A 26,031-nucleotide genomic window follows, 5' to 3' on the forward strand; every position below is an offset into this window, starting at 1 on the left:
GTTGTGGAAAGCCTGGCGTATCGAGCTTGTTCACGCACTCCTGTGAGTCGGAGTAGAGTCCCATATTAACCCGGGTTTGCGATGGCTGCAATCGCATGACTTGACTACACCACACAACGCTACACAAAGGCACCATTGCACAGGAGACACACGTCGCTACCAATATCGTCCCCTGACAACCCCCTTCTGATTCAGCTCCGCTCACTCACCTATATTTCTCGGCTAGCTGCGTCGTGGCCTGGTACCAGAGGGAATGGGTGGATCATCGCGCTCACCAGTTACAGCTTGTTCGAGCAGCTCATGCAACACACCCATACCGGCAAAGTGTACAAGAAAAAGAAAAAACTAAACCTCGCGATCATTCACGTGAGGATCTTCGTCGAGGAGGATTACGAGCATTGCTTGTTTTCAATTGGCTTGGCTATACACTTCCAGACTTGGCTTATTTCAGCCTCTACAGCAGCATCCCCCATCAACTCCACCATTTTCTTCTTCTTCTTCTTCCTTGTCTTGCTTCATCACCTCCGGTCCAGGAATGGACTCGGCCACTAGCTGCGTTTCTCCGTGCCCAGGTTCCAGATCCGCCATCAGATATTCGTTAAAGAAATCGCCATGTGCATCGCCGTTCTCAGTCGGCAAGGCGAAAGCTTCGCCTGGGTCGAAGGGCATGAAATCTATGGACAGCGATGGGTCGTGTGATGGGATGTCCGCCGGCCATGCTTCGTGGGGCAGATTTTGTTGGATCCGTGTTTGCGAATGTGATTCGATGTATGCTTGAGGTGAGTAAGCAGGTATGGGCGCGTTGTTGTGTGCGGCGGAGAAGAGCTGTTCCTGGTAGTAAGGTCTCTGTGCCTGATCTTGGAGTAGTTGTGGCTGTTTCTGCTGAGATGGCCGGGTTGGCACCTGTTGTTGCGGTGGCGAAAGTGCAAAAACGGACTGCCCTGGCACACCATCCAGATGTCTTTCCTGATGTGCATGCGTTGTACTCGTTGTCCTCGAGACCGGTGCAGCAGCGCTCTTTGGCTGCACAGACGACTGTTGGAAGATATGTTCTACCGCAGCAGGCACGTAAGCGGCGGTCCTGGCGTGCTTGCGCCCACAGCACTGTGCCCAGCTTCCCGTCGTTGTATCTTGCATGACGGGAGGACAGTTTCGACATGTGCAGCCGTTGAGGCCACAGGTTTGGCAGATGGCGGACGGGAACTGGTAGGCGGTATAGCTCGCCATGAAGTCTCCCATACTGAAGGTGAAGGCTGGTTGAGAAGGTGGGTCGGGTGACGAGATTGTGGTGGTTGTTGGGAATGTAGCGTCGAAGGCGGAGCCGAGAATCTGTTGGCCATTCGCGAGCGAAGGTGGTGGTGAGAAGCTGTCGTAGGTCAGAGGCTGCTGTGGTGGACTTGTAGGACCTTTGCAGCATGAACGCGATTGTTCTCGAGGAGCTACTGGCGCAAGACCGTCCCATGCCAGGACATCCGGCGTGATAACATCCTCGCTACCTTGTGGTGCACCAAGGCCCATCATACCAAAGCGTGGCGCAAGCACTGATCGCGGAGAATGATAGTCTGTATACGGACTGGCCATAGTCTGCAGAGGCGTGCTAGGTATGCTGTCGAATGGCGTAGGCACAAAGTCTATCCGACTCAGCGGCGATAGAGGCGTGCCAGCAGCGGCAGTGAACCTCGCCTCCAACGCCTCTCGATTAGTATGAAACTCCACCTTCGGCTTCCCTAACGCCATCAAGACCTTCCAGTCCCCTTCTTCAATTAAGCAGCAATACCGTCCCTGCTCATCGCACCGGCACTCCCCTGCCCTCTTCTCTGCTCTACCCTTGCCCTTCGCGGCCTTGTGCGGACACGCTTGTGCCTTGGCCACTACACATTTGCAACCTCCGCCAGCGCCATATCGGCAATTACATGCATTAGAAGGACGACCTGGCCGTTTCACCGTCCAAAAGACTTTGTTCCGACAGACCGGAATGCCGCAGGAAGTTGTGCGATGTCCACGGATGCAGGACATGCATGCAACTTTGCTCACCTGCAGGGTCCGGGCGTCGAGGACCTCAATGGTCTTGAATGGCTTATCCGGATCCGGCGTCCCGATCGTGGCCTTCGGGGTGGGAGGCATCGTGGTCCTCTCACAGCACCAAAGGCCGGAGAGGTTTCGTGAGAGCGTGACGTCAAGCACGAGCTGGCTTAGCAAGCATCGGTCCCATCAGTGTAGCCGATGAACACCGCGATTCCGGCAGAAGTGCCTGCACGTGAGGTGTCCGGTAGCCAAGAGATGGATCTGGGTCGTGCGCATTGGCCTTGTTCCAGGGGCCTAATAACGCAGAACGTGGCGAAAAAGATTTGGAGCCGCCGGTATGGTTCAAAGTCGTGCACACAGTGATCCGTCTGAAGTGCTTTCGAGACTGTCGTAACGGGCCTGCGCAAATATGAGCACGTTAGCGGAACGTAAGCCGGGCGATGAATCCAAACTCTGGTTCGGTGGCGGTAGAGACCGGCGGACGAAGTGTTTTCGCGGCAACAGTTCCCCTTTTTCCGATGGAGCAAAGCCTTAATGAGCGTTAATGCGCTATGTCTGTACTTCTGATTTGTTTGGTAGAGTGCAAATCGTTCGATCAGTTGTTTCGTGATGAGGTGAGGTAAGATCAGCGGGCTTGGCTGCGAGCCGGGATCTAGACTCGAATGACTTCGATGGTTTCGAGCATGACTGAGGTGAACCAATAATCGACAGCGGCCACTAATATTCTATTGCAGAATCTATATCCACTGAGACGGCTATGTTCGCGTGTGAACGCTAGCTGTCGGTCACTACAGGAAGCTGCCGGATCTGTTGTGCCTTCCCGTTGTGGCGTTAGACTGGGAAAGCACGGTAGCACGGTCACTCCGTCGGTATAGATTGGCTCGACCTGATTAGGACGTCGAAATATGTGCGATGTCTTTGCCAATAGCTACATCAGATTTGTGGATATCGACATCCAGCTTCTCTACAGAACAAATAGCCTTCTCAGACATGGGTATCATACAACAGAATGCAAATTCCCATCCCACACCAATCATGATCAAAGTAAATCCAGATCTCCTCTCGCGCCATGCAAATACCAAAAGCATTACCCGCCAACATCAAACTAATTCTAGAACATATCAATCTCGCCAACAGTACCAAACGGAGTCCTGTGTCGTTCCTCCAAAGGCGTCTGGTACGCCTCATATGGTGTCTCCAAATCATCTGTCGAATCGGCCATAGCCCCTGCCTCGCTATCAGAGTGACTAAACCTGCTCATGAGGCCTCCTCGACCTCCCGTGCTAGTGGTAAAGACTGTGTTGCCAGAGTCCCGCAAAGCCTGGGACGGCTGCTGCAGCTGCGGCAAGTGCGGATATTGCGTTACTGAAGAGCTGCCGGGCGGTGACTGCTCAGTCTCACGCAGCAAATCCCGTATCCGGCTCGATCCAGCTACTGGCTCCATGGGCACAAAACTACTTCGTTGACTCTGGACCTGGGAGCTGGAGACGTGGTACTGCAGATCACTGATTTCTTGGCGCATGCCGCGAAGTTGACCCTCAAGCCGTCGACGGGCGGAGCGCTCGTCGGTCAGCATCTCGTATAGCGATCGGAAAGTATATGGCTGAGGCTGCCCATCGGAGTTGTTCTCGCTCGTATCAGATTGGCGTGCCTGTACGGGGTGACTTGTTGGTCCTCGTGTCGTATTCGGTGGCGGTGTGCTGTACGCCTCTCTAATGCGGTCACTACCCATAGGTAATGGCGGCACGGGTGGTCGACTTGGAGCAGTATTTCTTGTCGGGGTCCTTGGCGGCTGGGGTGAAGTTGAAGGTCGCTGTTGCTCGGGTTGGCCATAAAGCGTGTATGCAAGAGTCAGAGGATCGGACAAGGTATCAGCAAGCATACTCGGCGTGCGGGCGTTCAGCGAAGATCGTCGTTGGGGCATGCCGCCAACCATGACAGTTTGCCGATTGCGGTCGGCTGTCAGACGCGCTAAAGATCGCTGGAAGTCGTGTAGGCCAGACTCCAGCTTTGCTACCCGGTCTTCCAGGTCCCTTGACAACTCTGTGCCATAGCCGGAAGCTGACCGAACATCAGTCTGGCTGAATGTGTGGCCATGCCCTGGCGGACTGCTCCTGAATGTGCCGATCGTGCCTGAACGTGACTGCCTTGTATCAATCGGCCCAGTATTGTCGCTTATTGGCACATCCTCGTCCCTGAGCTCCGGCATAGGCTCTGGCATAGACTCCTCTAGCCCCATACTACTGTTCTCTCTGCTCACGAACCCGCTTGCACGTAATACGCTTCCCTGAAAGCTCTCACGCCAGAACCGAATCTCGTCGCTTCTCTTTCGAGGTGGGTATTCCTGTCTATCAGCAAGTGACTGTCGCAAATCATCGGCACTACGTGAACGTCTCTTCATGCTTCTGCTGGTGCTTCCGCGAGCCGGTTCCGGCACTGGCGCATCACGTGTGACTTCGAAGGCCGGCACAGCGGGGTCCTTGGGTGGACTCGTCAGATCGGGATCATCCTCCTCGGTCAGCAAGACACTGGGCATGGTCTTGCGACGTCGCAGTTGGCTGCCAGGCGCATAGTACGGGTCGCCGAGATTCAAAGGCTTCAACCTGGCGGAATGTGGGAATTCTACCGCGTATGGAGATCGTGTCCGATGCAGACCTGGGGAAGGCGGCGATTGTAGAGGCACAGAGAACGTTCGTTGCGCCACGGCCATATCGTCGGGTCCATTGTCCGCCTCCTCGACGTGTGGGACAAGCGCAGATGGCTCACTCCTGTGATATGCATGCCTCGGTGGACTCTTCTGCTGCACTGCCGGAATCTCCTTCGATCGTCTCCCGAATATCTTTCGTACAACATTGCGTAGCGAGCTCTTTCTAGCCTGCGAACCATCGACGTAGGCTGCGCCATGATGTTGTGCTTGCAGCGTAGTCCTACTGCTCGGTAATGGTTGGCTAGCATTGCGAACACCGAGAGTTGACCTCTTTCTCACAATGCGCTGTGACTCGGTGCTAGCCCGGCCGTCTGCGGTCCATCCTGGTAGGACATTCTGCGTGCGGCCGTAGGCACCATTGTTCGATCGTTCCATTTGCTGTCCAACGTGAATCCATACAGGCTGATCAGACTACCCGAAGCAAGGGTCCCGGCCAGTGGCTCAAACAGAAGTTTTGCGAACAGTAATGACTGACTATGTGGACAAGACCATTGAATCTTGACTTTGTTCAGCTCCGTAGACGATGCAGTGGGTCAAAGCATACGGCCGCCCAGCTATAGCTCTAGTCTCCTGCAAGTGAGCGACCCTTGGTTTCGAAATGCCAACGAGTGTGGTCCGGCAAAGCGTAGGGCTGCTCTAATCCATGGGGGCCGAATGCAATGGACGATCGGCGTCTCTGGCAGGCTCGCTCAGATGCTGCCTCAGCTCCTGGCAGTAGTGGTGATGGGATACACAAACCTCATCGACTAGGTGAGGTTGCGAAGGCGAGACAGCACAGCAATGATAATGATTGTATAAGTGAAGAATGGGAACGGCAACTAGTGCACACGGTGTGTATGAGATGTAGGCCACCCTTGCGCTTGGAACAGGACGACGTGACGCCGGTGCGCTGCGAGGGGAGACGCCACTATCGACCGTTAGCATGCTCTGTGCACGCCCACCTTTGGTAATGGGAGAGTTTCGCTCCTCATCCTTGGAATAGTTGCATCGCCAGGCCGGCCAGCGTAGCCGTGTTCGGTACAGCTGCCAACTGATCAGGCCAGCCAGATGGCGAGGTACTGGAGATATGGTGCAGCCTTTCATTGCCATGGCGTGCATTGCATCTTCCGTCCGGCTGACCCTTGCGATACGCGAAGGTCGGTAGCATGGCCGTAAGCACAGACACCAAGGGGCCTGATTGGAGAAGATGACAGCGAGGAGCGAAATTGAAGCTGCAAGATCCGCATGCAGGGTTGGTGAATGCAAGCAAGAAGCCGCGGAGCATCAAGCTCACCGAAACGTACTTTTGCTGCCCACGCCGAACTCTGATCATCAGAACTCGCCTTGAACTGCAGTTGGCGTGAGACAACGTCGAAGATCGCAGATAGGTATCGGCACCTCTAACCACAACCTGAGCCGGCGTGTTTTCAATACGCTATGTATAGTAACTCTGCGCTTATCCCGCGAACGCTAGCATCAATGGCCCAACGTGTATACTGAATTTCAAGTATCGAACTTCCATTTCCTCCCACTGTCAAAGCCACCACCGCCACGAGAATCTCTAGCATCAAACGCAATCGTACACCACATCCTCTTCTGGAGCTAGGACCGGCACGAACCTGCATTGCGCAAAGCTACAGCGTGGCAGTCTCGTTGTTGCGGATCCGTACCCCACTTAGTTGCAGCTCGAATGCAGAGCGATGGAGGGCTCGTTGAGTGCATTCATCAGTCGGTAGCATGGTGCCAAAGCGATCAAGCAACATACGGCGGCCTGGGACAAGCACAAAGCGTTAATGTGAGATGCTTGCCATATATTCAACTTCCCCACCATATTCCCCAAAGTCAAGAAAATGCACCCATGGAAGTTGCACTCATCAACCTGTGATTCGTGGGAGTCAAAATATCAGCTAAAAATGAGCACCCGGAGTTCGCATCGAGCACGCCAGCTTGCGAACCGCTGCATGTCTCACACTTGCGATCAGCCTAAACCAATATCAATATGATCATGTGCTCCCCACTTCTCGTTCGCCGGCTATCTTGTTGCATTCTTCAAACGCAGTATAGACGATTGCGGTGTACGGGCGGAAGTAGGCGTTTGGCCAAGCCTATAGCAGACCCTGTGGGCGCATATGAGCTAGAGCTAGATGCAAGATGCATCATGCAGGGGCGCAACATTGTCCGGCCCACCTTGAAGCTGTATGCACGACCGAGTGTCGCGACTTCGCTTGTTGATACGGACGACTGCTTTTTGCAACGGCAATGCTTTGGCGGCCTCGAAATCGGCAATGCACGACGGGATGGTGTGTTGTCTCCAGTAAGCAAGCCGAGTAGCACATCACCCGCGCTCAAGCTCAGCACTATACTCGACTTCATCCATCTTCTTGCAGCTCGCTCGGATCAGGATATCTCAAGTCCGCATTCTCCTCCAGATACTCCATCCACCCCTTCAAGAACTTAGAGCCTCTGCAGTTCACAAAAGAGTCAGCCACAGTCGCACATCTCATTTCCGGTACCTGCATATGCAGTACAACAAGAGCCACGCTCGTGGTCGTACCGTCCACAATGCTGGGTGCTATGTCCTTCTACGTGCAACCAACCACTGGTCGAGCACGCCACTGGTCGCGCAATCGCGCTCCCTGCACGCACAAGGCTGAAACGAAGAAATGCAACATACCTGCCCACTGTCTCTGAGTCGCCGACCACACAGAGGTGTCGTTTCGGCCTGGTCATGGCCACTGTGCACCAGCTTTTGTCAGCATGCGACAAGTCTGCAACCACTTCGTTGTAACGACTCGGCAAGACTTACCATTCAGACGACGCTTCTCGCCCAAAAAGCCGACTTCGTGCTCAGGGTTACTTCGCACAAGACTGACTATTACAGCCTCCTTCTCCCGACCTTGAAACCCATCGATACTACCAAGCTCGAGACCTGGAAACCTGTCTTTGAGCGTTTGCGAGAGCAGGGCAAGCTGTCCATTGTAAGGCGTCACAATGGCAATGTCCTCTGCTTTGACGCCAGCTTCGATAAGTCTGCCAACATGCAAGCGTACGATAGCCGCTTCATGCTCATTCACTTTACTCTCGGCAAGCAGACTACTCTTACCCCTGGCACCAGAATCATCGTCCTCGGTTTTCTCTCCAAAGTCACCTCCTTGGGTATCCCAGAAAACGAGAGGCTCTCGCGTGTCATCTGTGTCTTCCACAGGATATGGTAGGTCCTTCAGTAGTCGTGCCTTGACGCTTTCGGCAGCAATAAGCTTGCTCCCGTACAGTGCTTTCGAAGGATACGACATAATGCTTTCATGCATTCTGTACTGCGTCGTGAGCATTCGTTTGATACCGTCGCCATGTAACACAATTAGGCGATCGAAGAGAGTGGTTTCGAGGGTGTTGTCCTCTTCTTTTCCCTTCTTACCATCCCTAGACTTCTCACTGTCGTCAACGCTGATACTCGCCACATTCGTAGCTACTTCGTCTACATTAGCCTTGGCTGCTTTCTTACTGGCTTTGGCCTGCTTGGAGTTCAACGACTTGATGGTTGGCGGCAACTGCAGATGGTCACCGGCCAACACAAGCTTCAAGGCACCACAGGCGAGTACAGGTATCCAGCACTGTGATTCCAGCGCTTGACTCGCCTCGTCCACAATCACGACATCGAACTTCTCGTCTTTGAGGTGGAAGCCGCCCGCACCATGAAGAGTACTTAGCACGACTTTGCTGCCGCGCAAAAGATCCGACACAACTCGACTCTCGCGTTGTCGATACTCCTTTCTCAAATCCTTGAGCTCGCCGTAGATGGCTCGACGCTCTCGACCATTGCGTGTCTTGCGGATTGAGCTTTGCTTGGCATCCATCTCTGATCGAATGTCTGATACGATTGTTGCAGCATCGCTCGTCTTCGTTAGCACGTCGAGACTATGATTCAGCACGCCAGGTAGCAGGCGAGCTGGGTGTCCTAAGCGTACCATGGACACTTTGTGCGAAGATAGACGCTCGACGATATTGTCGACGCTGATGTTGCTGGGACCACAGACAAGAAGTCGTTGGCCACGATCAAGCGATTGAAGGATGAGTTCAATGAGGGTATGCGTCTTGCCCGTACCTGGCGGGCCATGTATGAGTGCCACTTCCCGACTTGCCAGTGCGAACCTTATAGCTCCTTGTTGGCTCTCGTTCAAGGAAGGATCATGCCATGTGATTTTCGCATTGAGATCATCCTTGGCGATAGGCGTAGGCGAAGAGTGCCCGAACAAGACTTGTGTGAGAACACTGTGCTCAGCAGGCTGCATTTTCTGCAGTCTGGTCATGGTCTGACTGAGACGCTTGTGCGTAACATCATTGGCTAGCTTGACACTACATAGACAAGTATATATCAGCCATGCCCTCATACTTACCGCCCATGCAAGGACTACGTACAGCCATAGCTTATTGCCACCACTTGGTGCTTCCGCATCGTCTTTGTCCAACGCTACCGTTACAGCCTCCTTCTGTAGTTTCGTAACTACGCCTTCCACACCTCTCTTCTCCATGCCCTCGCGGTCTTTCTTGCGTTCTGCTCCTCTGGGCTGTTCGGCAACCGCCACGATATCGCCAATCCGGAGACCATGTTCGGGTAGTTCACCGCTTCCCACAGCGGAATCAAGAGAAAGCTCTAGTAAGGTCTTGCCCCCAAAGCCTGTTCGTTGAGAAGAGACTGTCAGGTTCAGGAGGGCAAGACCTGCTCGTTGAAGAACTGTTGGTGCGTGTGTGGAGGTAAGTAGCTGTGTCTCTTCCAGCTCTGCTTGAAGCTCGCTGTCAAGCAGAGACAGCTGCTTTGCTGCGAACGTGGAGATGTCTGTTGGCATCGCGAGATGTCTTGCTTGATAGATATGTGCATGAGTGACCGCTGGTTGGACACCCGATATTCTGGCAAGTGAGCGTGAGCAGGTACTTCCTTTCTCGCTCTAGCGCTTGTAGACCTCACTAGTCACTACCATTCACTTGATAATGCTGCCGCGCAAGGTCGACATTTAACCCCGTCATCATACTGGATCTTCTATTTCATCTTCGGCTTACCGGATGTACCGCGATACACTATGGACTGGTCTTTCCGAACCATCTCATTCACCAAGCAGCCCGAGAGCAGACTGCCCGCCTTGCCCTCCGAGCTCCGTGACCTGATCTTCGAATATGCACTTGTGTGCAACAAACCTCTGGTCACGTTCCGTCTCGACAACTACCAGAAAGACTCTATGTCAGAGGCCGTGCAGCCAGCCCTCACCCGTACGAATAGACAAATACGGAAAGAAACCCTACCAATATGGTATGGGTGCAACCGATTTGTCTTACACACGCAGGACCCGCACGCCGGAAAAGGTCTTGTATGGCTTGAGCGAAACTCTCGCTACATGTCTCTGCTTAAGCACATAGCTCTATGGATCCGCTACGTGTCGCCAATAAATGATCGCGGATACGGCGCCTTGAGTATCAGTATGCGCCGTCAAGCCGGGACTGATGTCTGGTATGCCGAGGACGACTGGGAATGGATCACGGTTATCAGGAAGCCCACAGGTCTCGAAGACGATGCCCGCTTTCTCCAGAAGGAACTGGATTATCTGCTGGAGAACGACTATCAAGGCCAACTTGACGCTGAGAAGTTTCATTGCATACTGTTGGAGACCAGGCGACGGTATATAGAGCATAAAATGTCATGATGTTGCGTTATAGGATAGTGACGGGCTTTTGATTCTTGACTGAACTTACTGGCCCAAGGCGCACACAAACCATGTGGCAGTAGCTTGAACGAATGACTATCCCATATCGATCTGGCGACTGCAAATCAGACACTCGCTGTCCCGATTTTGCAATGAAGCGAGCGGTCTGACAAGGTGGGCAACGGAAATCAGAGTAGTAAAGTCCGATCCATGGGGACAGGACTTTAGTGTCACCATGTCTCCCTGTTCGTCGCCCGTGAGAGCAGACCTTGATGCCGGTGTCTTGCACCCTCAAGATGCAGTTGGTATTAAAACACGCGGCTCAGGTCAGATCTGGCTCTGCATGCATTTCGACATAGTATGCCACGCCTGAAGACAGTCCTTGAGAAGTGTGAATTATTACCACCACGGTCTGCCATACGGGCCATTACATACCACTTCACTCTCTCTACTGCCAACAAAAAAGCTTTCCAGAGACACGCTTCGAGATTCTGTACAATGCGCGACTCTTCCCGTCCATCGGCCACTTCGTACTCCTCTCCCTCGCACCTTCCCTGTTCAATCCCACTACACCTCACCTCACACCATCCCATCCGTTCGCCTTTCTAAGGCTTCTTCTTAGCATTCAGGCCAAAGTACAGCCCCAGCACCAACCCGAGAATAATAATGATAGCCAATACAATGAAAAAGCACCACCACTTCAGCTTTCGCGCGTTTCGCGCACTCTTGATGCCCTTGTCAAGCTGCACGTTTCCTGCCTCGGTATCCTTTTGAACATTCGCGGTCGCCATCTCGGTCTGCTGGATAGGTTCCTCTTGCAGTACGATCGCGGTGGCAAGATCTTCCATAAGCTGGTTGAGTTCGATGAGCGTGCGTTCGATCTTCTGGATATCGTTGTGGCGGGCGCGGACGGCGCCGAGCACGGTGTTGGCAGTTGCTGAGCGGTTGGTTTTGAGCTGGAATTGTGTTAGCATATCAGGCTCTGTGCATGGGTGCTGAGTCCGAGAAGACATACAGCAGTCTGGAAAACACCCTCATTGCCCCAATCCGCATCCGCAGCCTCCTGCACCTCAGAATCCGAAGCCTCCGGGTTCACAATCCTATACTGCCGCGCAATCTGCTCTCTATACCGCCTCTCATAATTCGCCTCCTCGACCCTATACTCCTGCAGCTGCTTGGTGAAACTCGTCTTCAGCTGTCCGACCTGCGTGTTCTTCACCTGGTTGTCCTTCGATCGCACGGCATCTGTCTCTAGGAATTTGATCTGGTCTTTGATTGACGTGTTGAGGACCTGTGTCTGTGTAATCATGGACTCGAGTTGTTGCGAGGAGCTGGCGTCGGGTGAAGAGAGAGTACGTTGGTGAGCAGAGGCTATCTGGCCAACGTGGGTGGTGAGGGTGCGAATATCGGCTTTCACGGCTTCGACCCGGGAGAGGAAGTCTGAGTTTGAGAGCAGATTGCGGCTTGCTTGGACGTATTGGACGTTTTGGCCATTGGCACCATCGTGAGGCATTGGCGGTGCGCCGACGGGTGCGCCGTACTGTGTGCCGGTGTGTTGAGGTTCGCTATAGTTGGAGTCTTGCGTTTGCGCAGAGTATGTGCTCGTCTGATGTTGCATTGCGTGAGGTGGTTGTAGGCCGGCCGGCTGAGTTGTCTGGTGGGTGGTTTGCTGGTGTCATGCGTCAGCGCAGGTGCTTATACCATGATCTCTCGTCGCGACTTACACCTTGCCCATAGTTTCCGCCGCCGTAGGGGTTTCCAGCATCGCTCGCGTATGGATTGGAAGCTCCATAACCACCCTGTCCACCCTGCTGCTCGCCGCCGTATGGGTTCCCTCCATAGCCGGAATACTGGTTGTAACTCATGCTGGTCGAGTCTTGCGCGCACTACTGCAGCGCCTAGATGGTGAAGAAGCCTGTCGCAAACTGTATGCCTAGCGAGTCGAGCTGTGAAGCAACGCGATGCGCCTAGTGCTGAGGTAATGCTATACGGACTCGGGCGGATAGCAAGCCACCAGGCAACGGCGTCGCTAATTATTGGTCGGAGAAGTGCTGCATGTGTGAAATGCGCTGTATGGTAGACTGACGATTACCGAGGCAGCACAAGGAAGCAAGAAACCGGCCCTGCTGAAGTTGAACGATTCTGATACGTGAGATGTGTGAAGCAATCTCCCCATCGCTTAAGCTGGGACAAGCCGTCGGCTGTGACAAGAAGAAAAGAGCTTGGACCTGGTATGAGGTGCTCCGTCTGCACCGGCATCGATAATATATTATTGGGGGCGGAGATTCGCAATATCTACCCGAATAAGTCATGATTACATGGACCTATATTTTGGACATCATCGCGATGCTGTTATGAAGCTGGCCGCCACTTGTATGTAAGCTGGCTCCGACGACCACATAACAGCGGAAAGCAGTCGACAGAAGGAAGATTAGTTGTATCTTCGACAAGTATTTCCAAGTTCATCTCAATATGACGGTAGTATGGCTGAATAGTGTATATCTCCAAAAGATGCAAGCATGCCAAAGCAATGCCACCGCTCAAAATCGCTAATCATCAACCCATCAAGACATCTCGCCCACCCAATTATGGTCCATCCCGCCAAGACTCTTGTCGACACGTCCATATACCATCGATCATAGCCCACATTCACCGAGATCTCTCGCTAGACAAGCCATCTGTGCCCTCTTCGCAGCCTCCGCTACCAAATTAAAGTCTTGCAGAAATGGTGCCGTAGCAGGCGCACCACCACCATTACCTCTCTGACCGACGTATGCCCCGTTATGGCTTCCACTCTGCTGCGAGAACGCATGTTGCTGCTGCTGTTGTTGGTGATGTTGTGCCTGCTGATAGTACTGTGCCACCTGCGCCTGCATCTGATACTGCTGTCCCTGCTGCTGCTGCGAGTGTGTTTGCGTGCCTATTGACCCAAAATACTGCATCGGTTGTGTTCCCGCCGACGGACTAGGTAGTGGTGCTGAATGCGAGAATGGCGTTTGTTGCGAAAGCATACTTGGCGACGCTCGTGAGGGTCCGGCGTAGGTGTTTGCAGCACCGGGTGCGTTTATCGAATAGAGGGAGTCGAGACTACTTGAGCTTTGGAAGACGCTTGAGGAAGGTGATGATTGTGAGGTGGCAATGTGTGGGTATGAGGGTCGCTGGAGGTAGGCTTGTCGTTGTGATCTTGTCTCGACGACCATGTTTGTGTCTGTATATGTGTGATGTGGTTGCGTCGAAAAGTGTTTCGGATGATCTTCGTGTTATACCTAGGTATATTCCCGGGTACGAAGGTACCTTTGCTCGGCTTCAGACGTGTTCGTGTATATGACGATGGAGAGTTGTAACGCAATCGCGATTTCTTGACGATCTTCCGTCAAAATCGTCCCTTGCTTCCGTAATATATCCTTGAAGCTGCCGGTGCTCTGTCGTCGACACTGTAGAACGAGACTGCAACGAGGTTGTATACAGTATCCGATGAACAATCAGGATGAGGCTGGAGAAGATACAAAGCGACACGCCGAGGTCAAAGTAGGCTGTATTCCGTCCCACGCAATCGCGATCGAGCCGTCTGGTCCAGATCTACACTTTAAGGCGGCAATAATGAGGCGTGGGCGCGGGATGCGATATGCGGAGTCTCCCCTTCCTTCTCTCCACACAGCCGGTCGGCAGATATGGGTGAGATGCTTTTTGTCCTTTAAGAAATGGAAAGATGACAGAGCCGAGGCGACTCAGTGGTCGTGGATGTTCGATTCGTGAGACCTTGGTTTCTCGATAGGGTTGCTGGACGAAAGAGGAAAGCCGAGAGGATGATGATTGTCGTGGTTATCAGAGGGACAAAATTTTGTTAGGACGGATAAATACTTTTGTAGGCTGATATGGTAGTCCCTTCCTCGGAATCGGTAGCGGGAACAATCTCGATAAGCAGGATAGCGTCGACAACACTCTGCCGCGAAAGATATGAGACGATTCTACAAATTGTTCTACGATTCTTCCTTTCGTTTTCTTAGGAAACAGTGGTCTCTTCGATCTCACATGTGGTCTTCGCCGTGAATTACCGACCTCGGTCGTTTTTCCCCCACAATCAGGCCGGGGAAGTGGAAATTTTGTGTTTGCGATGTTCGCCTCCGAGACAAGGCCACGGTGTTGCCGACAGAAATGACAATGGTTGGAGAGCAGAGTTTGGTCTTGCTTGAGTGACTAGTCCCGTGCATGTTCCTCGTCTCGAGCATAATCAGACCAGCACGACACAAACAAGGACGTGGAAGGATGCCTGTATGTAAGAATCCGACTTGTCGATCCATGCGGCATCATGTTAACGGTCAAGATTGACTCACATTCACATAGCTCATCCTGATATCAGGCTATCCGTCAGGTGGCAAGACATACCGCAGCAAACAACTAATATCATACTTCGAGAGTCGAATCAACACATCCTCAGACCCCAAAGTAAAGAGACTGAAGGTCCATCACATCGATGACCAGTCCCTAGGCATCGACCGCAATGTATACGCCGCAGCACGAACAGAAAAGGATGCTCGAGCGACATTCTCCTCGGCGATCAAACGCCACGTAAACCGTGATGCGATCGTGATTGCCGATAGCATGAACTACATCAAAGGCTTCCGTTACCAACTCTACTGCGAGGCCAAAGCCGTACAGACACCATCATGTGTCATTCATGTCGGCGTCCCGAAGGATAAGTGCCAGGAACTGAACGATCAGGCTTTGCAAGCTGGAACGGGGGGGTATGAGGCTGAGCTCTTCGAGAACCTGGTCTTTCGCTACGAGGAACCGAACGGGATGACAAGATGGGATTCGCCGCTCTTCACTGTACCGTTCGATGATGCAGGCCCACCTTGCGAAGCCATTTGGGAGGCGATGGTAGGTTCTGATGGCAAGGCCAAGATAGTGCGGCCGAATGCTGCGACTGTGCTTAAGCCTGCTTCGGAGCAGAACTATCTTTACGAACTCGATAAGACTACCTCGGATGTCATCGGAGCAGTCACGACGTGGTTGCAGGACCATGCTGGGGAGGGTGGTGGGCAGGTGATTGTGCCTAATTCTCAGGAGGTGCTAATACTACCGATCACATCGCCGTCTTTGCCACAATTGCAGAGGCTTCGAAGACAGTTCATTGGGCTGAACCGGCAGCATTCTTTGAGTAAAGCTAGGATACGAGATCTGTTTGTAGACTACCTCAACGATGCCTTTTCCAAGTGATGGTTGTTTCTGTCCATCCTGAGAAGGCTTGCGTGTCGAGCGAGCACGAATGTCTTGCAGTTCTGGCGATCTTCATTGTAAGACTGTTAGCTGCTTGTGTGTCTATTGGCTGCTCAATCTGAACATCCTTGCGCGCTGTGATCGAACGTAGTTGCATGTGATACGTATGCTTTCAAGCCCGTGCCTGAGCCACCCGAGAGGTTTGTCCCATTGAAATGGCAGCCATCATCGTATTTACAGCCATGCGCTTGCACGAGCCGTCGGAGGTACGACTGTGCTGACACCACCAAGTGTCATCGCGACGCGGAAGATAGCGGTCGTCCACAGTGCATCGAGCTATGGTGAGCCACTTGGCGAAGTAAATGCAGACTGTGGTGATTCAACAATGCTCTCGAACAGTTCGTCGGGTCGCTGGACCTTTCTCAAGTTCTTGTTTGCGACCAGCGCAAGCTATACCCAAACACTGTTCGTCTCAGCAATTTATCCTTTCACGCAGGTTAGCTCGTCGCATCGTACGTCTCCCAAATATACCGTCAATACTCACTCCAGGATCCTCCTCAAACATGACTTTCTCCATCGTCTTCTCCATGATCTTGGTGACCTCGAGACTAGCTTCTCCGGCAAGATCAAAGAACGCCATATCCTTCTCGTATAGCCACGGCCGATATGGCGTGAAGAAGACTAACGCTTGAGCTCCTGGTGTTCGGTTTAGCGTTTGGACCACGGTGGCGACGAGCTTGGAGTGCTCGGAGTGGTTGAAAAGGAGATCGGCAAGTATGAGGACATCGAAGCCAGCTTCTTGTTCCGTAGCTGGTAGATACTGCTTGATTGTCTTGGTCTCAGCACCCCACAGGTAGCCACAAGCATGGGTGGTGGCAATCTGTTGACAATTGTGCTTGACGTTCCATTCTAGGTTCTCAATCAGATCAGCGTCGGGATAGTCGGTCACGACGACTATCTTTGCGCCATTGAGAGCAGCGACGATAGAAGGAAGTCCTGCACCGGCGCCCAGTTCAAGCACCGACTTGTCTTTGATGAGATCGTCCTTATTCGCCTCAATGTAGTCGGCAATGGTCCGGCCGGCGTTCCATAACAGATGTCCCTTATCTGTTTATCAGTATTGACATGACCAAATGTAGGAGAGAAACTTCCTGAAACCCTACCCATAGTGGACTATGTCCTACGAGACGAAGCTTAAGGACTTTACCATTTAGCAAGCAATGTTCGACATTTGTAGGCTGCTTTTCAGGTTGGTAAAAGTCTTCTGGCTCTTGGAAAAGCCCTGCCGCGCCATCGTCTCCATCGCTGTCGTCTGTGTTGGACATAATGTGAGCAAGAAGTGGACAAAAAGACGAAACCAAATTCACACACACACAGCACAGACCCACAGTTCAAACCCCTGCCATTGCTGCAGGGCAAGGATCGGAAGTTCAGCCTCAAAGCAGCATCTGAAAGCTGTCCACTCGCACGTGCTTAACGACATTAAAGCCACGACACACACACCAATGCTCCCCCGATAGCACAGTCTGACCCGCAGCATACCGCTGCCGAATCCATCACATCGTCATGAATGGCTTCGTCGATCATGGATTGGATGATTCAGCCTTCGGCGAGAATAAAGCCGTGAGCGCTGTAAAGGCGTTCGATGCGTTCCCTAAAACCAAACCATCATATCAGCAAAAGACAAATACTGGCGGAGTCTGGACCGTGGTGTTAATATGTGCAAGTCTTTGGCTCGCCTGGACGGAGGTCGTAAGATACTGGTATGGCAATACATCCCATGACTTCTCCGTGGAGCAGGGAGTCGGCCATGATTTACAAATAAATCTCGACGTGGTGGTGAAGATGAAATGCGATGATTTGCATGTGAATGTGCAGGATGCTAGTGGTGATAGGATCCTGGCTGGACAGGCCTTACATAAGGACTCGACGACATGGACGCAGTGGGGTTTGAACAGGAAGCAGCATACGCTCGGTGCTACAAAGGAGGAGAGGTTGGATTTGAGTGGGTTTCCCGGGTTTGGGGACTACAAGGAGTACGCTGAGGAGGATGTACATGATTATTTGGGGGCGGCGAGGAAGAGCAAGAAGTTTCTGAAGACGCCTCGGATGTCTAGAGGAGTTGAGGCGGATAGTTGTAGGATTTATGGGAGCATGCATGGTAATAAGGTGCAAGGTGATTTCCATATTACAGCCAGAGGGCATGGGTATATGGAATTTGGGCAGCATCTGGATCACAGTAGTAAGCATGCAGAACGACACGAGCATTGGTTGTATCCAACTAACAAAATTCAGCCTTCAACTTCTCTCACCACATCAACGAGCTTTCCTTCGGACCCTTCTACCCGTCTCTAGTCAACCCCCTCGACAACACAGTCGCAGGTACTGAGCAAAACTTCTACAAATTCCAATACTACCTCTCCGTGGTCCCCACAATCTACACCACCGACGCCAAATCCCTCCGCCGCATAAGCAAGAAGCAGCAAGGCGAAAGCCCCTCCTCTGGTTCCGATGGACTGGAGAAACATCCGCATCGCTACAGCAAGAACACAGTGTTCACGAACCAGTACGCCGTCACTGAGCAATCACATCCAGTAGCGGAGAACAACGTTCCGGGCGTGTTCGTCAAGTTCGATATCGAGCCGATACAATTGACCATTGCGGAGGAGTGGAGCAGTATACCAGCATTGTTCATCAGGCTGGTCAATGTCGTGAGTGGTGTGCTGGTGGCGGGAGGATGGTGCTATCAGATCAGTGAGTGGGCGAAGGAGATGCGTGGACGGAGAAGAGGGAGGTCGGAAAGCTGGGCGGGAATGCTCACGCCTATGGATGAGAAGAAAAGCACGTTTTAGACTTTTGTTCTTGGTATGCATATATCTACCTTTTGCTTGTGTCGTGCTTACTTACTGTCCCTCGTCAAATAGACGTGCATGTGCATGTGACGAGGCGCTCCTTCCGTTTCTGGAGGGCTTGAAAGCTTGGTGTTCCCAGCGCTCTTGCACCTGCTTCGTGTACTTGCAACGAGCACTGTCACGATCTTACAACACCAAGCTCACAGCATATTGACTAACACAGCATGGCCGGTAAGGACAAGAAGAAGCAGAGCCTTCGCACAACCGTGGAAGATGTCCCCGACCGAGCCGAGGAAAGAAAGGCATCTACAGCCATCGACTCTCCGATAGAGCTCCGCAAGAATGCCTCACCACCACGACCACCGCCATTACGAGTGCGTCCGCCACCTCTGGACATACCAATCACAAAACCACCATCCCTCATTCCTGGCCTGCCGTCAGCCACGAATAAAAGCCCCGTCCGCTACTTCCTCAACACGCCATCGCTACCACCACCAAAACAGCCAAAATTCATCGACAAATACGTCATGCTGCACTTCAATCGCATAGCACTGGTCGACATTCTGGACCGCGACGCCAAGACCCGTTCAGCGTTCTGGGTCAACCGTGTACTGATAAGAAATCCCGAAGCCTACCTCAACCCGGCGGATGTATGGGCCGTATATGGAGCTTCCTTCATCTTTCACAAGAAATTGGGTCTGTTGCAGAAGGATGAGTTCATCGAGCTAGTGTACAAGCTGTTTGCTGCCAAGGGCATCCAGCGCGTGGGTCTGTAATGGAAGGGGATCACGTGGAAGAAGGAGTTGACTGATGCTCTACCGTACGATACGCCTCCCGAGAAAGTCGTCGATATCCTTGCCACCCAGCAGTTGGCCGTGAAAGTCAGGTTCGAGAATCCAGATGCTGGTCAACCACCGCTTGTTTACGATTTCGACGATCACATTCGCAAGCCGTTCACGGTCGATGATCGGACGGTCAAGGACTGCGTTGGGCTATGGCTGTATCCGGAGCCAATGCGCACACAGCTATGGCTGGAAATGCTGTTCGAGGAAGGCGCGAATGAAGAAGTTGAGGAGAGCACGCTCTGGGCCATGTACGGAGTCACATTCAACAAGAGTCCCATGCGCCATGTTGACCAGGACGTCTTCATTGACCTCATCCAGGAGAGCTTTCCAAAAAGCGATAGAGCGAATGTCGCGCCGGACACGTGGGTGATCTATGGAATCAGGCCACGTGAGAAAGTATTGAGTGTAAGTGATCTCCACCACGTTACCATATCACTTTCTGACACTTCCTACCAGCTCAAAGCGATCGAGCGCATAGTCATGCGGAGTAGCCGCCGTCACTCCAAGGAGCATACCCTCACCCGCCTGCAGCGCTTCCACGACCGTGGCGACCTCGTACTCCGCAATACGCCTACTTCAGCTCTGAATACCTTCCAAGAGCATCTGCTCAAAAAGCCCTTACTAAGTCTCACGGCTGGGAAAGTCTCGCCGTGGATGCAAAGACTGGAAACGAGGAATGCGGGTAAAGCTGTGGGAGGAGACCAGCCGGGGTGTCCGGGTTATAGTTTGAGGGAGCTCGACCGGATTATCGGGATGAGGAACCATCGCAGGAAGATTGCGGCGGCGAAGAAGGAGGCGGAGAGGCTTGTTGGGCAGGGTGAGGTCAAGGGGGATGGGGCTGGGCTGTAGGATTGGTTCGGTGCTCATCGAGGGACTTGGGTGTCATGAGTGTACATCGTCTACGGTCAGGAGTATGCTAGGAAAGCGAGGATTGCGTCAGATGCTACGATCATTTATGTATGAAGTCTACATACGAGCTCATTTGTGATTGGGTCAAGCGTAATTTGCGCTAGTGTACGTCTAGAATCAATCATTTGTCAATCCGTTCCTCACTCAGTCCTGTGTCCATCCCACTGACCTCAAAACGTTCGTGTCTGCGTCCAACTGCACACCTTCACCTCAACATCGTCGGTACACGCCATGGTACCAGAAGTCTCTCACCACCCCCTCCACCGCGCCGACGGCTCAGCATCATACTGCAACAACCTCTTTACCATTCTAGCTTCCGTCAACGGGCCCATCGAAGTCCAACGCCGCGATGAACTCGCTGAGGAAGCAGCAATAGCAGTAAACCTCCGTCCTGCGGCAGGTGTAGGTGGACCACGCGAGCGATGGCTGGAAAGTGTGGTGGCTTCTGTGCTGAGGAGTATTTTGCTCGTGCACATGCATCCCAGGACTTTGGTACAGGTCACTTTGCAGATTACTAAGACACCGGCGCTGAGGATGCAGGGAGCGGTGAGGGATGTGGGTGTTCTGCCAGGGTTGGTTAATGCGGCGTTCTTGGCACTCGTGGATGGCGGGTTGCGTTTGGATTGTTCGGTCGTGGCTACGTTGTTTACGGTCACGGACAGTGGGGTGTATGAGGAGGAGCCGGACGAGAAGCAGTTGGTGGGGTGTAAGAGTGTGCATGCGATGGCTTATAGTCATCGTGGGGAACTGTTGTTGAATGAGTCTGCTGGGAGGTTTCCGTGGAGTGAGTGGGAGGGTGTTGCGGAGAGGGCGGAGAAGACGTGTTTCGCTGCTATGGCGTCGGCGACGGGTGATGAGGAGATGGCGGGAGGGGTGGTGGAGAAGTCGCCGTGGTTGAGACACGAGTTGGAGGAGAGGGCGAGAGTTGCTGTGGCGTGGAGGGAGACGACATGAGCGCTGCGGACTGCACCACGCGAACACTACTACTAGACATCACACCGGACTCGAACGAAGAACGGTACTGGTTGAATTGTGCTGGCACCATCACTGTATCACGGTGATGTGAGAGATGGCTGCCGTGGAGAAGACATGGTACGAGCATCTCCAAGTACTCTAACATGCTCTGGACTCATCAAATCAACCTTCAACGTCTTTTCAAGACTCGAACCGGACACTGGCTGATGCAAACGACCTACACGAGACCTATGAGGATTACGTTGAACCGCTCGCATCGCCGTGAATACGATCCGTAAGGCGGAGTTGACCATGGCTGCTTTCCCATGATGCTGATGCCGATGCTGATGCTACAATATGTGCGTTTATAAAGTCGCTCGAAGAAGACATCCGTAGGGGTCGTCTGATCGGCGATTTGAGAGGAGTGCGACTCGCACCTGCCAGATTTGGCAGCCATGGACATCGGTAGGTATTGACCTCACTTCATCTCATTCAACCACATGGCTTGCATTCCACTCATCTTAATTTTGTGTCGTATCAATTCTCATTTTATTGTCACCACATCATCGACATCATGGGCGGCAACAGCAAAGGCGATGCTTTCATCCAAGCATTCTTCCCACCCACGCCTAACTCCTCTCCCACCACGGCCAGCGTACCATCATCGAACCCTCCACCTGGCGATGGATTCACCTCCGACGAGATAGCAGAAGCATCACGACCGAAGCCAGCTGCACCATGGCAGCCAGCAATCGAGTACGAGGAAAGCGACATAAGCGATCTGTATCCTGGTCCCAAAGCAGTCACCTTCATGGGCCGGGTCTGCAATATCTTCGATCTGGCGAACACTCCGAAGACTCCTCGATCGTCTAAAGGCTGTGTTAAGCTGTGCATCAAGGATGACACGGGTGCCATTACTCTGCGCTTGTGGTATGCTTCAGCGCGGCCTGACCTGGGGCTCGGTACGCTCGTGTCAGTCTGGGCGAATCATGGTAGGTCGTCATTCCGTTCGAGCGTCGAACAGTGACTGATTCATCACAGTTAGTAATGGTGAGAATGGATCTCTCTCCAGTACGACAGCACCGCTGTTCGTCTCACTGTTCCCAGAGCGCGACAGGAGCTGTCATCTCATGATCCATGAGAAAAGTGACGACGGAACGTTGTGCAAGCGCCCTCTAGGGCACCGCACTGGCCAGCCTTTGGCAGGACTAATGACCTTGCACAACTTCATTGATGGCGGTTGTGACATCTCAGACGCCAGAGTGCTTGTGGTAGTCAAGAGCATTGGCGCAAAGGAGCGAGGTTCGCGCGGCTCGTGCTTCGACTGGTGCGACCATGCTAATACAGTTTTCAGTGACACGCAAAGACGAATCTGTGACCGAGAATGTGAATGTCCATGTTCAAGACAACACTGCTGAGGCCACCCTGGGATTATGGGGCTCCGCAGCTCTCTCGCCGTTTGGTCGTATTGCCGATGAGACATTAACGAAGTCGGATGTCATCACGAGAGAACAAGGTTGGAAGGCCGGTGAGACAGTCCTGCTACTCCAATGTCCAGGGTGCAAGCTGAGCCGTACGGTCAGTCTCCTCAGCCTTGTTCCTCGAGGCATATGCTGATCGGATTGTTCCACACTGTAGACCTATCTGTCAGCGACCTCATCTACACTCATCGATCTCAACCCACGCCTTCCTGACGCGGACTGGCTTCGTTCCTGGTCTGCCCGCCAACACATCCGCGCGTCGATCAACCCTACTTTCCCGGTCAACCCTTTCGACCTCCATGCCATCAAATATGGGCCACTTCGCTGTCTCTACACCATCGCAGACCTTGACGAATTTGCTCGTGCAGCACCCAAGGAAACTTTCCAAGGCTACTTAAGCGTTCTGATCACCGAAGTCAAATTGCTCGAATGCTCCAAACGACACATGCTGCTTTGCGGCGAGTGCTGCACCATACCCTTCTTCGCCAATGCCTTGGTCGGGAGGTGTAAGCATTGCGAGTCTGATATACTACTTCGCCTGAACCCGAAACTGATTGCGCAAGTTATGGACGAGACTGGTGTTGCGGGAACCGGAAAGCTTCTGCTGAGCGATATGGCATGGAGGGAGCTCTTAGGAAGAACGGCCGAAGATCTACTGCGGCTGGGACATGGGGCGATGAAGGATCTGGCTGATCGATTGATTTTCACTCGTGTTACACTTCTGTTCGGGTGGACGGGCGACGAGACGAAGGCAGGAGGACGTATCTGCGTGCTGGGTGTGAGAGGCTGATCGGTAAAGGATAGAGCTCTTCATGCTTACATAATGCTGCAGCTCCACCCACCGCTAACAACCGAGAAGCACAGACACTCACTACTTAATTACATACTCCACGAGAAGGTATGGCGATCAGACCACCAAGTCATGTCTTCCAAGTTTGCCAAGTTTGGAATCCCCACTTTGAACGAATCAATCTGACCATGAGTTGCACGTGCATACATTCATCATTCGGCATCTGTACGGTGTGTCAATCTGTTTTGCATAAGTTGCCGGACGTGCCAAGCCCGAATAGTACAGCAACAGACCGCAAGACGCAAGCCACCATGGCGTGGCAAGTGGTGATCAGATTGCTACAGATAGGCGACTACATGTCGGACCGGGACATAGAGCCTCGCCATTACTTCTGGTTACCACTTTCCTTGAGGATCGTCGACGCAAACATTCCAGTGGTGCGATCGTGAGGTAAGCAATATCCGGGACAGTATGCCTTCGAGTCCAGTGTACACTCGTCTCGAACAGTCGCAAAAGCAGATAAGAGTACTCATCATTCAGCCGGGCCAACCTGAGCAGCCCGTGCGATGCGCATTCGACTTCATATCTCTCAAAGGCATCCCAATCCCGCCATACGAGACTGTTTCGTATGCTTGGGGCAAAGCAGTGTTCTCGGAAGAAATCTACGTCAACGACCAAGTCTTCAAGGTCGCGATCAATGCGAAGAATGTGCTAGTGGCCATGCGATACCCTGACAGACAGAGAATAGTCTGGATCGACGCCATATGCATCGACCAGGGTGACCTGGAAGATCGTAATTACTGCGTTCAGCTTATGTGCGAGATCTACTCGAATACGTGCGCAGGCTTTGTCTGGCTGGGTGAAGACGACATCAACGCCAAGCAGACCTTTCGAGCCCTGGAAGAAATGTACGACGAGGCTAGGCTGCAGACCAAAGACTTTGCGACCTTCAAGGAGACTGTCTGGCCGCAATGGTGGAACGTGCACAGGCCGCCGACAAGCGTCAAGTACAATCCGGAAGCGATGGCGCGCATGTTTGAGAAGTCTTGGTTCGCAAGGCTATGGTATGCGATGTTCTGTCTTTGGTCAGTAGCGGTGTTGTATTGCTGACAACATATGTCCCGCCAGGGTTGTTCAGGAAGCGGCTCTGGCACCTGACAGTATATGTCATTGCGGATCAAGCAGCATACCTCTGACGCACCTTCTTCGAGCTGCTGTATGGCTTTACAGTCAGAGCAAGGCCTTGCCGCAGCCTATGGTGCGGACGACTCTTCACGGATTGGCTCGAGCAGTACATGTAGCATCTTATGCGGACTCTATCTTCGAGGTTCCGTTCCAGGCTGAGACCAATCTTCTTTGGATGATGAACACGCTTCGGCAGTACGATGTATCTATGGACCAGGATCATGTCTGTAAGTCGCCATACTCCCACTTTCTACCCAAAGATTCTCGTGCTATTATGCCTTCGCCATGTTTCGGCGGCTGAAGAGAGTCATCGAGCAGAGCACTGTGCAGTCATATTCAAGTAAGCCACTGACGTTTATATACTACAGACAGACTGCTTGGCATGTACCAACGATTCAAGCCTGGCCTCGACGCTCTTCCAGCAGGCATTGCGCCCGATTACAGTCGAGCAGTGCGGGATATCTACTGTGATGCCGCCAAGCTCGCGATGGCAGAGCTGAACAGCGCAGATACTTTGCTTTACGTCTGCCATAGAACGACCGAAGAGGTTAAGACCAATTGGCTGCCCACATGGATACCGCAATGGCAGCGCAAGCAAGATCTCGAAGTCGACTACTTCCCTCTGAATCACAAAGGGTTCCATGCAGGTGGTCCATCGTGCACCGTGGGTTCTAATGTCTTTATGGAGGGCCGACTCGACGTGCTTAGTCTTGAAGGCTTCATTCTGGACGAGATCCATTCTGTCGCGCCAGTGTTTGTGGCGAGTATGCTGGAAAATGCAGAGGGGCTCCTCGTCTGGGTTAAGCACATTGAGGATTTGGTGCCAGGGTCCGACCTTGATAATGGCGATCTAGCGCTGACACTGATCGCTTCACTGTCCCACGCGAGAGCTCTGATGACTCAAAAGCAGGCCCAGGCAGGCTATGCAGCTATCAAGCATTTTATGGTTGAGCACGGCCACTTGCCACGGATCAAGGACAATTACCAAAAGCCAAATGCCAGTATTGCGCATGCTTACCTCGAGGCGTTGAGCAGATGGTCTAAGAACCGTTGCTTTTTCATCACCTGCAAGGGCTACATAGGCATCGGCCCAAAAGTCGTGAGGAGTGACGATGTGGTGGTCATACTACAGGGTTGCAGTGTGCCGTTGGTATTGAGGCATTATCTGCGATCTGAGGCCTCGTACTTTGTAGTTGGGCAGGCTTATGTCAATGGTGTTATGTTCGGGGAGGGGGTTGTAGCGCACAGAGCAAGAGGACGGTGCGACGATATTATGCATCTTGTGTGAAAGAGTCTTGCATGAAAGAGACGACTTGCACTCGAAGGTGATTTCTTGCTAACGATGCTTAAGCGTTATAAGTTCAGAGCTATGTGAGCTATACTCAGTCGAA

General features: G+C 52.8%; 12 protein-coding genes across 12 annotated transcripts; 7 read left to right on the plus strand and 5 right to left on the minus strand.

Moving 5' to 3' along the window:
- Window positions 1–447: 447 nt before the first annotated feature.
- LTS14_009138 (uncharacterized protein) lies at window positions 448–2,124 on the minus strand (the record flags this gene model as incomplete). The annotated part of the gene is made up of 1 exon (XM_064841821.1): window positions 448–2,124. One exon carries the CDS (start codon window positions 2,122–2,124, stop codon window positions 448–450), a length of 1,677 nt encoding a protein of 558 aa, XP_064690656.1.
- Window positions 2,125–3,136: 1,012 nt separating this feature from the next.
- Window positions 3,137–5,107, minus strand: LTS14_009139 (uncharacterized protein; the record flags this gene model as incomplete). Its single annotated transcript, XM_064841822.1, has 1 exon — window positions 3,137–5,107. One exon carries the CDS (start codon window positions 5,105–5,107, stop codon window positions 3,137–3,139), a length of 1,971 nt encoding a protein of 656 aa, XP_064690657.1.
- Window positions 5,108–7,080: 1,973 nt separating this feature from the next.
- Window positions 7,081–9,555, minus strand: LTS14_009140 (uncharacterized protein; the record flags this gene model as incomplete). The annotated part of the gene is made up of 4 exons (XM_064841823.1): window positions 7,081–7,174; window positions 7,386–7,446; window positions 7,518–9,064; window positions 9,128–9,555. The coding sequence occupies 4 exons, from the start codon at window positions 9,553–9,555 to the stop codon at window positions 7,081–7,083; spliced, it is 2,130 nt and encodes a 709-aa protein (XP_064690658.1).
- Window positions 9,556–9,786: 231 nt separating this feature from the next.
- Window positions 9,787–10,404, plus strand: LTS14_009141 (uncharacterized protein; the record flags this gene model as incomplete). The annotated part of the gene is made up of 1 exon (XM_064841824.1): window positions 9,787–10,404. The coding sequence occupies one exon, from the start codon at window positions 9,787–9,789 to the stop codon at window positions 10,402–10,404; it is 618 nt and encodes a 205-aa protein (XP_064690659.1).
- Window positions 10,405–11,009: 605 nt separating this feature from the next.
- Window positions 11,010–12,269, minus strand: LTS14_009142 (uncharacterized protein; the record flags this gene model as incomplete). The annotated part of the gene is made up of 3 exons (XM_064841825.1): window positions 11,010–11,360; window positions 11,420–12,073; window positions 12,129–12,269. The coding sequence occupies 3 exons, from the start codon at window positions 12,267–12,269 to the stop codon at window positions 11,010–11,012; spliced, it is 1,146 nt and encodes a 381-aa protein (XP_064690660.1).
- Window positions 12,270–14,670: 2,401 nt separating this feature from the next.
- Window positions 14,671–15,624, plus strand: KTI12 (kti12, chromatin associated; the record flags this gene model as incomplete). The annotated part of the gene is made up of 2 exons (XM_064841826.1): window positions 14,671–14,676; window positions 14,749–15,624. 2 exons carry the CDS (start codon window positions 14,671–14,673, stop codon window positions 15,622–15,624), a joined length of 882 nt encoding a protein of 293 aa, XP_064690661.1.
- Window positions 15,625–15,960: 336 nt separating this feature from the next.
- Window positions 15,961–16,949, minus strand: EFM7 (Protein N-terminal and lysine N-methyltransferase efm7; the record flags this gene model as incomplete). Its single annotated transcript, XM_064841827.1, has 3 exons — window positions 15,961–16,074; window positions 16,169–16,731; window positions 16,832–16,949. The coding sequence occupies 3 exons, from the start codon at window positions 16,947–16,949 to the stop codon at window positions 15,961–15,963; spliced, it is 795 nt and encodes a 264-aa protein (XP_064690662.1).
- A 241-nt stretch (window positions 16,950–17,190) lies between these two features.
- Window positions 17,191–18,476, plus strand: LTS14_009145 (uncharacterized protein; the record flags this gene model as incomplete). Its single annotated transcript, XM_064841828.1, has 2 exons — window positions 17,191–17,761; window positions 17,920–18,476. The coding sequence occupies 2 exons, from the start codon at window positions 17,191–17,193 to the stop codon at window positions 18,474–18,476; spliced, it is 1,128 nt and encodes a 375-aa protein (XP_064690663.1).
- A 224-nt stretch (window positions 18,477–18,700) lies between these two features.
- Window positions 18,701–20,170, plus strand: LTS14_009146 (uncharacterized protein; the record flags this gene model as incomplete). The annotated part of the gene is made up of 3 exons (XM_064841829.1): window positions 18,701–19,240; window positions 19,274–19,726; window positions 19,778–20,170. 3 exons carry the CDS (start codon window positions 18,701–18,703, stop codon window positions 20,168–20,170), a joined length of 1,386 nt encoding a protein of 461 aa, XP_064690664.1.
- A 291-nt stretch (window positions 20,171–20,461) lies between these two features.
- On the plus strand, window positions 20,462–21,184 carry RRP46 (exosome non-catalytic core subunit rrp46; the record flags this gene model as incomplete). Its single annotated transcript, XM_064841830.1, has 2 exons — window positions 20,462–20,632; window positions 20,741–21,184. The coding sequence occupies 2 exons, from the start codon at window positions 20,462–20,464 to the stop codon at window positions 21,182–21,184; spliced, it is 615 nt and encodes a 204-aa protein (XP_064690665.1).
- Window positions 21,185–21,758: 574 nt separating this feature from the next.
- On the plus strand, window positions 21,759–23,455 carry LTS14_009148 (uncharacterized protein; the record flags this gene model as incomplete). The annotated part of the gene is made up of 4 exons (XM_064841831.1): window positions 21,759–22,176; window positions 22,226–22,486; window positions 22,539–22,762; window positions 22,823–23,455. 4 exons carry the CDS (start codon window positions 21,759–21,761, stop codon window positions 23,453–23,455), a joined length of 1,536 nt encoding a protein of 511 aa, XP_064690666.1.
- A 471-nt stretch (window positions 23,456–23,926) lies between these two features.
- LTS14_009149 (uncharacterized protein) lies at window positions 23,927–25,928 on the plus strand (the record flags this gene model as incomplete). Its single annotated transcript, XM_064841832.1, has 3 exons — window positions 23,927–24,519; window positions 24,584–24,867; window positions 25,009–25,928. 3 exons carry the CDS (start codon window positions 23,927–23,929, stop codon window positions 25,926–25,928), a joined length of 1,797 nt encoding a protein of 598 aa, XP_064690667.1.
- Between the last annotated feature and the right edge of the window lie 103 nt (window positions 25,929–26,031).

This window comes from Recurvomyces mirabilis (genome assembly GCF_035927965.1).
Source record: "Recurvomyces mirabilis strain CCFEE 5264 chromosome Unknown scaffold_29, whole genome shotgun sequence".
Classification (NCBI taxonomy): Eukaryota; Fungi; Ascomycota; class Dothideomycetes; order Mycosphaerellales; family Teratosphaeriaceae; genus Recurvomyces; species Recurvomyces mirabilis.